A 15,981-nucleotide genomic window follows, 5' to 3' on the forward strand; every position below is an offset into this window, starting at 1 on the left:
TACATTCAGAACATATAATAGTATCTCTATGGTAACAGTGATAGAATTACATTCAGAACATATAATAGTATCTCTATGGTAACAGTGATAGAATTACATTCAGAACATATAATAGTATCTCTATGGTAACAGTGATAGAATTACATTCAGAACATATAATAGTATCTCTATGGTAACAGTCATAAGGAAGTCACAACCTGACTAACTGTAGGCCAGGGTTGGGGTTAATTCTATTTCAATTCCAAATGTTCCTCATTGAAAAGCATTGCAGAGAAATGGATTTCCAGTGTACTTCTAGAACTGACTGGAATTGAAATGGAATTGATCTCAACCCTGCTGGAAGCCTAATTATTAACATTAACAAGAGTAATGGCAGCACATCATCAAGGAATTAAACTGTATTTTATTTATTAAAATAGAATTCTGTCCCCTTACATACTTTTTATATTTGATATAAACAGAGAAGAGATGGACAGAGAGAAGAGAAGAGTATAGAATATAGATATATATAGACATAGAAGAGATGGGTAGAGAGGGGAGAGAAGAGTATAGACTATAGATATATATAGACATAGAAGAGATGGGTAGAGAGGGAAGAGAAGAGTATAGAATATAGATATATATAGACATAGAAGAGATGGTTAGAGAGGGGAGAGAAGAGTATAGACTATAGATATATATAGACATAGAAGAGATGGGTAGAGAGGGGAGAGAAGAGTATAGACTATAGATATATATATAGACATAGAAGAGAAAAATATTACAATTGAAAGTGTACATATGTTGACATGTAACCCTCATTACCATTATAACCCTCGTTACCATTACAACCCTCGTTACCATTACAACCCTCATTACCATTATAACCCTCATTACCATTACAACCCTCATTACCATTACAACCCTCATTACCATTATAACCCTCATTACCATTATAACCCTCATTACCATTACAACCCCCATTACCATTGTAACCCTCATTACCATTATAACCCTCATTACCATTATAACCCTCATTACCATTATAACCCTGATAATAATTAGTCTAACAGTAATGATAGTTTGTTGATATGGTGTGAGCATCTGTACCCAGATCATCCAAAGATCCTTCCAGAACTATTTCTCATGGAATTGTAAAGATTCCTCACTACGGAAGGAATTCTTCCAACTGGGTTAGGGGGAAGTGGTAGGTTTAGGACCTCTTGGACAATCTTCTGGGAACACCTTGACAGGACCATCTTTACCTTTGTAATATCTGTTCAACATGATTTCGAGTGCTCCCAAGGTTTGTTGATCCAATGCCCCTGTCCCCTTCTTGTTCTCCCCCCAGTATGCTCCGGCCATCCACTTCTTGTTCTTCTTGTACTTCTTGTTTTCACAGCAGTAGGCTGTCCACATGAGATACGGGATGTTCACTCGGTTGTTCAGTTTGGTTTTGTTGTTGTTGGGAACTGCTCCAGTCACCACATAGGCTTTTATCTGGTCGTTAGCATCCTTACAGTTAAGCTTCAGAGTTCCTCTGACATTTCCCTCCATTGTCTTCCAGCTGCCATCGTTGAAGGACACCACCTGGGGAACGATGTTGGTCAGGGTAAAGGTGGACGTCTGAGTATCAAGGTCATGAGCATGTGAACTTGGGAAGAGGTGACCTCTGTTCACCCCTCTATATTTTGAGTTTTTATAGTCCTTTTGCTCAGCCTGGTGTTTGTAACTGCCTCCCTCTTGTATCTGCATTTCAGTGCGGTTTACCCCTTCGAGCTGCAGGAAACAATCATTCATTCACAAGTTTTCTGTACAATAAACCCCCTTTTCTGTACAATAAACCCCCTTTTCTGTACAATAAACCCCCTTTTCTGTACAATAAACCCTCTCTTTTTTGGGGGGGTTTCACAATCAAGACAATCAAGTCTCTATACCCTCCATAGTGGTAGTTCTATATTCTGTAACATAACTGTCTGTGATATACAGCAGTAAACAAATACACATGTTATGTTATATGACAAAACATTAGTCCTACCCCAGGCTCGATCATCCAGCGATCTATTGGTCGACCCGTTGTATTACCAGTGAAGGTGTAGGCTGAGAACACAGGGATCCTGTTGTATGTGTCGTAGAGAGTTGCAAACCTGTAGAAGTTTTTGTACTTCTGGCAGATCGGCTTGTAGGGGCCATCGTCCTTGAATATCCCACCAACCAAAATACCTGGGAGATTTGGAGTTGTCCCCTTCAGGAAGAAACTCTTGCACTGTGGAACATCACTGAACTTCTTCACTACATGAGAGAGAGCAGGAGGAAGGAGAGAGAGAAGGAGGAGAGTAGAGAGATGATTCAATACCCCCATCATCACCTGAAGACTGTACACCACAGAGACAAAGATGAAGTTACAGAGACCAGTTGGTAAACTGGAGACTGTTGATCTGAGTCAGGACAGACTGCTTTAAATAGTTATTTCAGAGACCAGTTGGTAGACTGGAGACTGTTGATCTGAGTCAGGACAGACTGCTTTAAATAGGTTTTCAGAGACTCCTCCTTCATGTGTCAAGACAGAAAGAGTTGATTTGCATAAACTCCTCTGTATGTTTCCATGGAAACTGCTGTAACAAATAACATGTGACTCACCTGTAGTTTCTAACATGTATGGACCCAGAACTTAATCACACAAGATTATAGTTCTGGGTGAATGAGATTAGACTGCTCTAAATAGTGACTGCATCCACACTTTGGTTCTGGTAGAACAACGTTTTAGGATAAAAACATGACTTTACTCAGCATAGAGTCTGTCAGAAGATACACATCCCACTATTACAAAAGTGGGACTGTTCTGGAATTACGGTTGCTGAGTTCACATTCATTAATATCCCACAAGGCTTAGCGACTCAGCAACTCAAAAACTCAAAGAAGTAAACTTGCATTTCCCTTGACCAACAAGTCAACATATTTACTATGATGTCTCAAAGGCCTCACATACATTACAGATATGATTACAACTGAATGAAACGGAGGAAGATGTGTCCAACTGAATGAAACGGAGGAAGATGTGTCCAACTGAATGAAACGGAGGAAGATGTGTCCAACTGAATGAAATGGAGGAAGATGTGTCCAACTGAATGAAACGGAGGAAGATGTGTCCAACTGAATGAAACGGAGGAAGATGTGTCCAACTGAATGAAACGGAGGAAGATGTGTCCAACTGAATGAAACGGAGGAAGACGTGTCCAACTGAATGAAACGGAGGAAGATGTGTCCAACTGAATGAAACGGAGGAAGATGTGTCCAACTGAATGAAACGGAGGAAGATGTGTCCAACTGAATGAAACGGAGGAAGATGTGTCCAACTGAATGAAACGGAGGAAGATGTGTCCAACTGAATGAAACGGAGGAAGACGTGTCCAACTGAATGAAACGGAGGAAGATGTGTCCAACTGAATGAAACGGAGGAAGATGTGTCCAACTGAATGAAACGGAGGATGTTTCATTAATTAATTAATAAAGTAATGTATGTTTAATTTACTGGTGTTGTTGGAGGACCTTGTGTACAACTTGGTGTATTCTGTGGTCTGAACACTGAGTTTATTTCCAGTAACTAAAGTAGGTCACAGTAAGAGTTGACACAAGGCTGTGTATGTAGAGTTAGAAAATGTGGTTCCTAACAACACTGTGGTCAGAGCAGCACTGGACTGGTTAACACCTCAGACTCAGCAGCTGTAGATTCTTCAGTTGAGGCCTTTTCTCAGTAAGAGTAGAGGAGACTGGGGAACAAACTAACACTTTTAGACTTTAGTTTATTATGAAAATATTATTTAAGTTAGATTTATCATACTTTTATACAAACAACATATCTCAGCTACCATTACACACTAAGTATGTTCCTAGGACATACCAGTCATTTACAATTCAACCAAGTGGTGGGAATTAAATGTTACAATTGACCCAGTAGGTGAATGTTCCACAGGTCAATAATTTAACAAAAAGAGAGGAGGCAAGTATATTTACTCAAGTGTCTCAAAAACCTTTTTTTATTGAAGAAAAAACTTCAATAAAACTAAAAGTAATCAATGGATTTAAACAAAACCTCTTGGTCATGTAGCGACTAGAGCTGGGCGATATGGCCAAAAGATCATATTATATTTTTCACATTTTTGACGGTATTTAATGTTTTTGATTAATAAAAGTTGTCCAAGAGAGCGGAGAGGGATGGCTCAAGTAGCAGAGTAAACTATAAAAATGGACGTTACACACAGCGTATCACATTTAACAAACCAAACATTCAAATACCGTTCTAGAAAGTAAAGTAAAAACTCAAACCGGTCCTTGTATCAACACTGGTATATAGTAAAATACAGTATACCGCCCAGCCCTAGTAGAGACACTAACCAACCATTATCACATTGAATAAGAGCTTTCTACCTGGTTTCTAATTGGACTTATTTATCTGTTACAACTGACCCTGTGTTACTTTGTTCCCCAGTCTACCCTACCTTCATGTATAATATTTAAAGTGACTGCTTCACTTAAGTAAAACATGTTTAACTTCTTCACCTACATACAAATGTTAAACAGCTGAAGCAGGTCACACAGTTTTACTTCCTGTAAAGGTGTGGACGTTTATTTTCTAAGTGTTCACATCAAATGTTGCCTTAAATGTTGGTCTTGTATGAAATACTATTGTTGGGGGTTACCCTGGGGGTCGGAGGTGGGGCTACACCAATGCCATGATTAATAAAATGCTAATTAATTACTTAAAAATCATACAATGTGATTTTCTGGATTTTTGTTTTAGATTCAACTCTCACAGTTGAAGTGTACCTATGATAAAAATTACAGACCTCTACATGCTTTGTAAGTAGGAAAACCTGCAAAATCGGCAGTGTATCAAATACTTGTTCTCCCCACTATATGTGATAACCTTTGTGTGCTTGCAATGTGCAACGATGTAAAAGTACTGGGTGATGGAGATGTACTACGTTAGTTCTCAGGCTGAGAACTGTCTGCTCCTGCTGATAGTCACTCAGCCGCAAGGCCAAGATGTTCTGAAAGTAGCAAAGAGCCTGAGACCACACAGGTGTGGTTGATGGCTCATAGCAGAGTGACAAACCACAGTCTTGACATGCTTTTCTAATCTTAGATACCTTGTATCTAATCCAATGCCACAATGTTAAGGTATGATTGACGTATGCATTTGACATAGGTTGTCCACACCACCTGGTATAAAGTTGTTGTCCACACCACCTGGTATAAAGAGTGTTGTCCACACCACCTGGTATAAAGTTGTTGTCCACACCACCTGGTATAAAGTTGTTGTCCACACCACCTGGTATAAAGAGTGTTGTCCACACCACCTGGTATAAAGTTGTTGTCCACACCACCTGGTATAAAGAGTGTTGTCCACACCACCTGGTATAAAGTTGTTGTCCACACCACCTGGTATAAAGTTGTTGTCCACACCACCTGGTATAAAGTTGTTGTCCACACCACCTGGTATAAAGTTGTTGTCCACACCACCTGGTATAAAGAGTGTTGTCCACACCACCTGGTATAAAGTTGTTGTCCACACCACCTGGTATAAAGAGTGTTGTCCACACCACCTGGTATAAAGTTGTTGTCCACACCACCTGGTATAAAGTTGTTGTCCACACCACCTGGTATAAAGAGCGTTGTCCACACCACCTGGTATAAAGTTGTTGTCCACACCACCTGGTATAAAGAGCGTTGTCTCCTGTTTTACCACACAGATCTTTACTATAGACTACTGAGGTATTCTGGATGTGAGTCCATTTAAGGGAGAGAGAGGCAGGAAGGACATCACCCTATTCTGGTCTTCACCCCACCAGGGAAAGGACAGTGATGAACTGTGAGCTCTGTAGGAGGCTCCTGGTAAACAGCATCCGGTCAATCCACTGCTGCTTCTTGTTGAGAGATGCCCGCCGGCTCTCTGGAATCACCAGCTGCATTTAAGGGAGAGAGAGAGAGAGGCAGGAAGGACATCACCCTCTTCTGGTCTTCACCCCACTGGGGCAAGTTCAGAAGCCTGGGGTGGATACAAGTGGGTCTGGAGTAGATCACCAGGGACAGGGGCCAAATGTGAGGCAGGAGGGAGCGCTGGAGGTACCTGTATGTCCAAGGGTTCATACCTAATACATACAGAGAATACATAAGTGACAGATACAGTACTAAGCATTCTCAGCACCATGAGAGCAGATCTACAGCATGAAAGGTAAGTGACAGATACTAGATTTAGTTGTGTAACTAAAGGACAAAGAATGCATAGGCCTTTATGACAGATACAGGAAGGGAGTGTCATAATGGAAGGGGTTTCATCTGTAAAAAGTCCACACTGCATTTATGGAAAGCTGTGTATCATTCAATACATGGACAAATAGTAAGATTAACACAATGCATATCTTCCATTATTGTAAAGTATTCATGCTTGCAGAATGCCAAGGGAATTGAATAGCCTACCTAACATTGCAATACATTGCAGAACCATATTCATGTGTATGTAACGGATGTGAAATGGCTAGCTAGTTAGCGGGTACGCGCTACTAGCGTTTCAATCAGTTACGTCACTTGCTCTGAAACCTAGAAGTAGTGTTGCACCTTGCTCTGCAAGAGCCGTGGCCTTTGTGGAGCGATGGGTAACGATGCTTCGTGGGCGACCGTTGTTGATGTGTGCAGAGGGTCCCTGGTTCGCGCCCGTGTCGGGGCGAGGGGACGACGTAAAGTTATACTGTTACATGTAGATTGAAATGCAAGGCAAATATCCCGATTATCACACCATTAAACTAGATAACATAATACATGTATAAGCTAATCCATGACTGATACATGTTGAATAAAACTGTTATACACTGGAACCGAAAATAAACTACTGTACAGTAGCATGCTAAAGTTACTGTACTGTAGCCTGCATCACGTAAACACTATTTCACAACTTCACAGACTTCTTACACCATACAACAAAGCACGAAAATAAGCGATAGTATGCATTAAAATAGCTACGATTGTAAAAATAGTATTGAAAATGCAGACAAGTGGCCGCTGATTGTACCGGTAGTTACCGATACCAAACCAATGCTACGGGTATCAGAGGTAGATGACTGCAGAGATAGAACTGTATAATGTTTTCAATTCACTTTTCCGTTCGTCTTACAACTTCACAGATGTAGCAATAAGATTACAATCAATTTCATCCAACCTTATTAAAGATACCTCCTCTGTAACTCTCCTTGTGATTTAAACAATGATCCGATGAAGGGAAAGTGTCTTCTTCTTCGATGGAGTTTAACGGCGGTTGACATCCAATGTTAAGGTGCATTACCGCCACCAGCTGGACGAGGTATTAAATAAGAAACGTAAACAAAATATTCCGGATAAGAGGTAGAACGATATCATATAAAATAAAACACGTCAACTAAAAAAAACATCATACGTCTTCAATCCCAGTCCAGTCCAAAATACATCCCTACACCGGCTCAGGGGCCTGTGATGGGGCTACATTCACCGACAGGATTTCTTGCACCGAGGAAATCAGGAAGACCCCCAAAAACGTTCAGCTGCATTCACAATGATTCCAATGTTCTTAGACTTCTTCTCTGATTGTGTTGTACAGTTTATGACCATTGTATTATTTATGCCATTTCCCACCTGGACAAAATGAACACCTGTGTGATAATGCTGTTTGTTGACTACAGCTCGGCGTTCAACTCCATAGGGCCCTCAAAGATCATCAATAAGCTTAGGACCCTGGGACTAAACACCTCCCACCGCAACTGGATCCTGGACTTCCTGACGGGCTGCCCCCAGGTGGTAAGGGTAGGTAACAACACATCCGCCACGCTGATCCTCAACACGGGGCGCCTCAGGGGTGTGTGCTCAGTCACCTCCTGTTCACTCATTACTGCACGACCAGTGAGACAGCCTATAGGGAGGAGGTCAGAGACCTGACCGTGTGGTGCCAGGATAACAACCTCTCCCCCAACATGATCAAGACAAAGGAGATGATTGTGGACTATAGGAAAAGGAGGACCGAGCACGCCCCCATTCTCATCGACAGGGCTGTAGTGGAGCAGGTTGAGAGCTTCAAGTTCCTTGACGTTCACATCACCAACAAACTATCATGGTCCAAACACACCAAGACAGTCGTGAAGAGGGCAAGACAAAGCCTATTCCCCCTCAGGAGACTGAAAAGATTTGGTGTGGGTCCTCAGATCCTCAAAAGGTTTTACAGCTGCACCATCGAGAGCATCCTGATGGGTTGCATCACTGCCTGGTATGGCAACTGCTTTGCCTCCGACCGCAAGGCACAACAGAGGGATGTGTGTGTAACGGATGTGAAATGGCTAGCTAGTTAGCGGGTACGCGCTAGTAGCGTTTCAATCAGTTACGTCACTTGCTCTGAAACCTAGAAGTAGTGTTGCACCTTGCTCTGCAAGGGCCGTGGCCTTTGTGGAGCGATGGGTAACGATGCTTCGTGGGCGACCGTTGTTGATGTGTGCAGAGGGTCCCTGGTTCGCGCCCGTGTCGGGGCGAGGGGACGGTTTAAAGTTATACTGTTACATTGGTGCCGTGACCCGGATCACTGGTTGCTGCGGAAAAGGAGGAGGTTGAAAGGGGGGTGAGTGTAACGGATGTGAAATGGCTAGCTAGTTAGCGGGTACGCGCTAGTAGCGTTTCAATCAGTTACGTCACTTGCTCTGAAACCTAGAAGTAGTGTTGCACCTTGCTCTGCAAGGGCCGTGGCCTTTGTGGAGCGATGGGTAACGATGCTTCGTGGGCGACCGTTGTTGATGTGTGCAGAGGGTCCCTGGTTCGCGCCCGTGTCGGGGCGAGGGGACGGTTTAAAGTTATACTGTTACATGTGTACGGCCCAGGCTTCCTGCCATCCAGGACCTCTATGCCAGACAGTGTCAGAGGAAGGCCCTACAAATTGTCAAAGACTCCAGCCACCCCAGTCATAGACTGTTCGTTCTGCTACCACACGGCAAGCGGTACCGGAGCACCAAGTTTAGGTCCAAGAGGCTTCTAAACAGCTTCTACCCCCAAGCCATAAGACTCCTGAACATCTAATCAAATAGCTACCCAGACTATTTGCGTTGTCCCCCTTCTATGCTGCTCTTGTTATTTACTGCTGCTCTTTAATTATTTTAATTAAATAAAGGTAAATACATTTAATTTGTGCCTTTGCCTTTGATTTGATAGCCTTCACATGCCCCACAGGGCTCAAACTGTTTGAATCAATGTTGTTTTCTGCGCATTAACTTAGCTAGCCAACGTTGCCATGACATCGCCTAGAAGTGTGATCGGGGATTTCTATTGGACAGTTTCAATACATCTTTATACTTGTTGCGAGATGTCGCCAATAGATGGCGGTGCTGTTCTGTGTATCTGAGTGTGATACTATATAGTACTAGTGAGCCAAGTTAGGCATGACTTACTACGCGCTGAATGGAGCTGTATGCGTACTACAGAGTTATGCGGAAGTAAAGACTAACTAATCAACATTACCTTGCTCTTATATAGAATAAACACCGTACAAAACACTACTAAACCATCTTTGGAATAACTGACAACTAAAAGAGGGCTTTCAGTAATCACTATTTTTAGCTCAAATACATTTGCACCAATGTTGAATTGTCTCATATGGGAATCACTTTGCTACATTTACAAGCCATACGTACAAAAAAACAGACTTTCAAATGCTTCAATTCAGATATTTTATTCCTTCCAAGAAGAAGATTGATCACATTTAGAAAATATAGTAGGATCTCTATGGTTACAGTGATAAAACAAACAGAACCTGACAGGGGAATAAGGGAAACCTAGTCAGTTGAAGGAATTCATCCCAAATATGCCTTCCACATCAAACCCAATCCCTCTGAATCAGAGAGGTGGGGGGGACGGCCTTAATCAACATCCAAGGCACCCAGGGAACAGTTACTGTTGTTGGGGGTTAAATGCCTTGCTCAAGGGCAGAACGGCAGATGTTTCCACCTTGCCTTCTCAGGGACTAGAACAAGCAACCTATCAGTTACTGTCACAACGTTCTAACCTCTAGACTACCTACAGTATACAGGGGCAATATGCAGCTCAAACAATAACACATTGTCTCACCCCGTCACTGTTTGGGTTAACAGCTGAGGGATAGGGCTGGAGAAATGTGAACACTCTCATATTCATAGACAGAGCTTCTGATGCAATGACTTACAATCCATGATGTCAAAATTATAGTTTTAACCATGTTTTGAGGGTATACAATGTTTGTTTACAACTAATACAGCTGTCTACTAAAGCAGGTCAGGTCAGTAGTCTACTAAAGCAGGTCAGGTCAGTAGTCTACTACAGCAGGTCAGAAGTCTACTACAGCAGGTCAGGTCAGTAGTCTACAAAAGCAGGTCAGTACAGTAGTCAACTAAAGCAGGCCAGGTCAGTAGTCTACTGTGCTAATAGTTCAGAAAGTATTGTCAAAAATAGTGAATGTTGATCACAGCGTGTATCTCAGGTCAGACTAAACCAGGTCCATTATTACCTGCTTGACCTGATGATGTCACAGGTTCCTGGTGGTTATGTCACTACATCATCATCACCAGCACAGAAACAAATACAACAGGTAGGTAATAACCTTTGACCCCAACAGAGACACAGTCATCATCATAGACACAATGATCACGTACATCCCCATCCTTGAGGAGAAGCGCTCTCGGAATATCACCTTTTGGACACTGATCTGGGGGGTTATGGGTTAGTGGTAGGGTTAGGGGTTAGTGGTAGGGTTAGGGGTTAGTGGTAGGGTTAGGGGTTAGTGGTAGGGTTAGGGGTTAGTGGTAGGGTTAGGGGTTAGTGGTAGGGTTAGGGGGTAGTGGTAGGGTTAGTGGTAGGGTTAGGGGTTAGTGGTAGGGTTAGGGGTTAGTGGTAGGGTTAGGGGTTAGTGGTAGGGTTAGGTGTTAGTGGTAGGGTTAGGGGTTAGTGGTAGGGGTTAGGGGTTAGTGGTAGGGTTAGGGGTTAGTGGTAGGGTTAGGGGTTAGTGGTAGGGTTAGGGGGTAGGGAGTAGGGGGTAGTGGTAGGGTTAGGGGTTAGTGGTAGGGTTAGGGGTAGTGGTAGGGTTAGGGGTTAGTGGTAGGGTTAGGGGTTAGGGTTTAGTGGTAGGCAGTAGGGGTTAGTGGTAGGGTTAGGGGTTAGTGGTAGGGTTAGGGGGTAGTGGTAGGGTTAGGGGTTAGTGGTAGGGTTAGGGGGTAGTGGTAGGGGTTAGTGGTAGGGAGTAGGGGTTAGTGGTAGGGTTAGGGGTTAGTGGTAGGGTTAGGGGTAGGGTTATGGGTTATGGGTTAGTGGTAGGGTTAGGGGTTAGTGGTAGGGAGTAGGGGGTAGTGGTAGGGTTAGGGGTTAGTGGTAGGGAGTAGGGGTTAGTGGTAGGGTTAGGGGTTAGTGGTAGGGTTAGGGGGTAGTGGTAGGGTTAGGGGTTAGTGGTAGGGTTAGGGGGTAGTGGTAGGGTTAGGGGGTAGTGGTAGGGTTAGGGGTTAGTGGTAGGGTTAGTGGTAGGGTTAGGGGGTAGTGGTAGGGTTAGGGGTTAGTGGTAGGGTTAGGGGTTAGTGGTAGGGTTAGGGGTTAGTGGTAGGGTTAGGGGTTAGTGGTAGGGTTAGGGGGTAGTGGTAGGGTTAGGGGTTAGTGGTAGGGTTAGGGGTTAGTGGTAGGGTTAGGGGTTAGTGGTAGGGGGTAGGGGGTAGAGGTAGGGTTAGTTGTAGGGTTAGGGTTTAGGGGTTAGTGGTAGGGTTAGGGGTTAATGGTAGGGTTAGGGGGTAGTGGTAGGGTTAGGGGTGGACTGGACACCCCCACCATAATGATGGTTCAGCATGTTATTCAGGCTGTCCACAGGAGATCTGGGACTCTGTTGTTCAGATCGTTGTTGATGTTGTTGAGAACTGCTCCAGTCACCATAGACTGTTGTCTGGTCGTTAGCATCCTTACAGTTCTTCACAAGAGCTTCTCTGACTCTCCATTTTACACCATCTGCCTCGGTTGAAGGATCTTTCCTGTGGGGAACGGCGTTTGTCAGGGTGAACGTGGACTTCTTGGTATCATCATCATGTACTAACATGGGAAAAGGTGACCTCTGTCCATATCCATGTTGTTTTATCGTAGTCTGCATCCGCAGCCTGGTGGTCGACTCTTACACCTTTATAATCTACCTCCATGTCACGTTGACTCTTACACCTTTATAATCTACCTCCATGTCACGTTGACTCTTACACCTTTATAATCTACCTCCATGTCACGTTGACTCTTACACCTTTATAATCTACCTCCATGTCACGTTGACTCTTACACCTTTATAATCTACCTCCATGTCACGTTGGGCATTTATATCTTCAAGCTGCAGAAACATCAGTCAGACATTAAAACTGGTTTTAAAGTTCATACGTTTAACTCACACAAAAAGTCACAATTTCACAATCCAGACTTAAGATATGTTTCAAAAAGGAGTGTCTATATTTGACAAAGCGGTTTTATGCGCTGACAGAATGGAAGATGATAATTAGGAGTTTTTAAAATGATGAGTTCTCAATGTCCGACGCCGAGTCAAGACCGAGACACTCAAATTGTGGTCTCGATACTGGACTCCGAGTACTACAACACTGGCTTGCACTAAACCAGGAAATGCAGTTATCAGGAGAATGTTATTGAATTGTGACTAGAAAAACAAATTTAGTTCACTTCAGAGAGATTTCACTTATACAAAGTATCAGGAGTCGACTGTCAATCATCACCTCCCAAAATATTCCAATATCACGAATGAGTAGAATTAGACGAGAATGGATGAGAAACACTCTTGGACAGATGGAAGCAAATGTATCCGACACCAAGACACTCATTATGTGGTCTGGAAACGGAACTGGAGTCCTACAACACTGCTTCATCACAATGTAAGCTAAATGTGTTGGATACAAAACAAACCCTGGCATATTATAAAGGAGAACATGTCCAAATTAATTATATGCATGCATATCAAACAGGAATATATATTAAATGAATACATTATGTGGTAAAACCGTGTTGTGTTTGTGTGCACAGAGACAGAACCTCCCTATCAGAAAACACCTTTACTTGACATCATAAAATAAACATAACATAACTTAGGTCCTTCTTCAGGGCAGGTCCTTCTTCAGGGCCGCCTCCTCGTATTCGGTTCCGTACCCCGGGAGCTTGTCCTCCCCCGCAGCGCTCCATTTAGGCGGCCTGCACGGCTGGTTGGTACTCTCCCCTAATTGCTGCCATCAGCGTGTCCATTCCGGGTACTCCCAGCAGAGGGAGCCAACGTCACGGCACGTACCTCCCCTCCACCACCAACCCCCGGGGTAGACCTCCCAGGATACCACAATTGTTGTGTTTCTCCTTGCAGGGGATTAGACAGATGAACTGCATCCTGTCCAAGCCTCCAAACCAGAACCGTGGGGAGACATCAGCACTGGTCATTTTTAATAATATAAACTCTTATTGGTTTCCTGTATCTGTGCATGAACCCTTGGAACACAGTCCATTGTAGAAAATAAGTCATCCCCAAGTGAGGGACATCAAGGGGATGAACCTCCAACACTCGAAAGCTTGTTGGGTACATGAAGGATCATGACAGTTACGTATTCTTTGTTCCAGACCCTTTCTGACCTCATTCAACTAATTGTGATCTACATTGAGGACCATGAATAGTTGAACAAGGTGTTTGTGCTGGGCTGGCAGGAAAGAAAACGTGTACACAGTGCAGTACCCTGGGACAGAAATCACCCACATCTGTATTTTACAATGAGCTGTATGAGTTATAATGAGCGGACAATTCTCCATGATAGAGAACAATGTGTGGATCTACTTCCATCTAACCACAGTGATGCTGCTGATTAAACTCCTAACTAACTCCTGGGAGAGGGTGATGTTCCTGCTGGACCGGAGGTTCCCAACTTCTTTACATCTGTCTGGGTGATGGGGAGGGATGTGCTTCAACCTGAGGAGAACAGAAACATAAGGGGGGAATTAACCTCACTGCTCAAATGTCAGTGTTGGTTCAAGTTGCTGAGAACCTCCAACTACCTTTATTAATGTGCAATGGTTTCGTAAACAGTTTTGCATATTCATAGGCTTGATCAAGTTGTAGTCATTGTATGTAATCAGCTATACACTCGTGGTGGTGGAAAATGGTGTTTCATAAAGTAGGCATATCTTTCCGTTTTTATCCGCCTTCGATATTAAATCGAGTTCTGTAGAAAATTGACGCCTTGCAGCAGAATGTTTTCACGTACGAACCGGTCCACGGGGAATACGAATATAGACGGCTGCATGCAATGCCTTTGGGTGGTAAGATGAAACTATATCATGAACTATATCATGATGAAACAACTATATCTCCATCTGTATTGACTGATATAATAATGTACAAATAACTTGGCTGGCTAACATGCCTAGATTGAACAGAGTACAGCTGGTTAGCTGCATTTTCAACGTTTTTAAATCACATGTGAAATGTGAAATGAACACATCAGTTGCCATCTTTAGTCTCTGAATTATGTTTATAGATTTGCTACATTTGTCATTAGCTGACCAGCAAGTTCCTCAATTCAGGGTTAAGAAAAGTCTGGGTCTTCACAATTGCCACATTGCTGACTTTATACTTGGTTAGTTTAGTTCATCTCTTAACAGCTGATATGCAGGAAGAGATCGCCTGCTAACTAGTTTTTGGATCCGATGCCAACTTAGCTTGGCTAGCGGGCTGATAACATTTGAATAAAAAATTCACATGAAAGTAATTTGTTGAGCTTTTAAACAATTTGGTGAATAAATACAAGTACATTTCACAAAGTTATTCGCTATTCCTCTGGAACATTTTTCTCCCAACCGGTGACTTTGTCCGCCATTAATTCAGACATTTTTTTATTGTATTATTTCCGCTACTTGTCGCAAGGTGTTATGGGATACCCTCCCCGGTGAAGGAAACATCGACGAGACCTTCAAAATTAATAAAATAACGACACCTTAATCAGCAGTTTAATTGGGATTAAAACACGCCAATTCTGACATATTGCCTTGAAATTCTGCCTGTTCTCGTTGTCGATTGGGACACAGTGTGTGACTTGATTTAGGTTTAGTTCAGCCGTCCTGTTGCACTTATCCAACATGACACTATAGGGCAGCGAACATCCACATAAGTCCCTGTTTTCTCCACCACAGTAAACTAAATTTTAGGTCTAAAAAAACCAGGGGAGGGACAAAATAAGGATGCTTCACGAACTTGCTATAATCTTTTGCGCATTATTTTCCTGTTTAAGGCCAACCGGATGTCTAGCCAGTCTCAACTAGCGATAATCCACCAATGGCAATGCGAGAAAGTCGCAAAGAACCATATCCAATCACGTGTGGTCCAATCATATTCGCCCTTTGACCTTAGCTCCGCCCCAAAAGCAAACGGCGGCCATGACACTTTTCCCTCATCAAATCATTGTTTACATCAAACGGAGATTTACAGAGTAAGTATCTTTAATAAGCTTGAATGAAATGGATTGTAATCTTATTGCTACATCTGTGAAGTTGTAAGAAGAATGGAAAAGTGAATTGAAAACATTATACAGTTCTATCTCTGCAGTCATCTACCTATGATACCCGTAGCATTGGTTTGGTATCAGTAACTACCGGTACAATCAGCGGCCACTTGTCTGCATTTTCAATACTATTTTTTACAATCGTAGCTATTTTAATGCATACTATCGCTTATATTCGTGCTTTGTTGTAAGGTGTAAGACGTCTGTGAAGTTGTGAAATAGTGTGTACGTGATGCAGGCTACAGTACAGTAACTTTAGCATACTACTGTACAGTAGTTTATTTTCGGTTCCAGTGTATAACAGTTTTATTCAACATGTATCAGTCATGGATTAGCTAATACATGTATTAGGTTATCTAGTTTAATGGCGTAAAAATGGTGATATTTGCTGTTACGTACGTCTCTTGGA

The 15,981-nt window shown here is 42.8% G+C and overlaps 1 protein-coding gene and 1 long non-coding RNA gene across 3 annotated transcripts; both read right to left on the bottom strand.

Annotated features, from left to right (window-relative positions):
* Positions 1–933: 933 nt before the first annotated feature.
* Positions 934–3,005, bottom strand: LOC120043125 (endonuclease domain-containing 1 protein-like). Of its 2 annotated transcripts, none has more exons than XM_038987847.1 (2): positions 2,018–3,005; positions 934–1,569 (listed from the first exon to the last, which is right to left on the bottom strand). In XM_038987847.1, the coding sequence occupies exons 1-2, from the start codon at positions 2,342–2,344 to the stop codon at positions 1,174–1,176; spliced, it is 723 nt and encodes a 240-aa protein (XP_038843775.1). In that variant the 5' UTR covers positions 2,345–3,005; the 3' UTR covers positions 934–1,173. The 2 variants fall into 2 exon arrangements, with proteins under 2 accessions (XP_038843775.1, XP_038843774.1); XM_038987846.1 differs by having other exon boundaries at positions 934–1,758; positions 2,018–3,002.
* Positions 3,006–12,393: 9,388 nt separating this feature from the next.
* Positions 12,394–14,888, bottom strand: LOC120043126. Its single transcript, XR_005476314.1, has 2 exons — positions 14,826–14,888; positions 12,394–13,984 (listed from the first exon to the last, which is right to left on the bottom strand). It is a non-coding gene; the product is annotated as an uncharacterized LOC120043126 (long non-coding RNA).
* Positions 14,889–15,981: the final 1,093 nt, after the last annotated feature.

The sequence above is a fragment of the Salvelinus namaycush genome, unplaced genomic scaffold (assembly GCF_016432855.1).
Source record: "Salvelinus namaycush isolate Seneca unplaced genomic scaffold, SaNama_1.0 Scaffold875, whole genome shotgun sequence".
Taxonomy (NCBI): domain Eukaryota; kingdom Metazoa; phylum Chordata; class Actinopteri; order Salmoniformes; family Salmonidae; genus Salvelinus; species Salvelinus namaycush.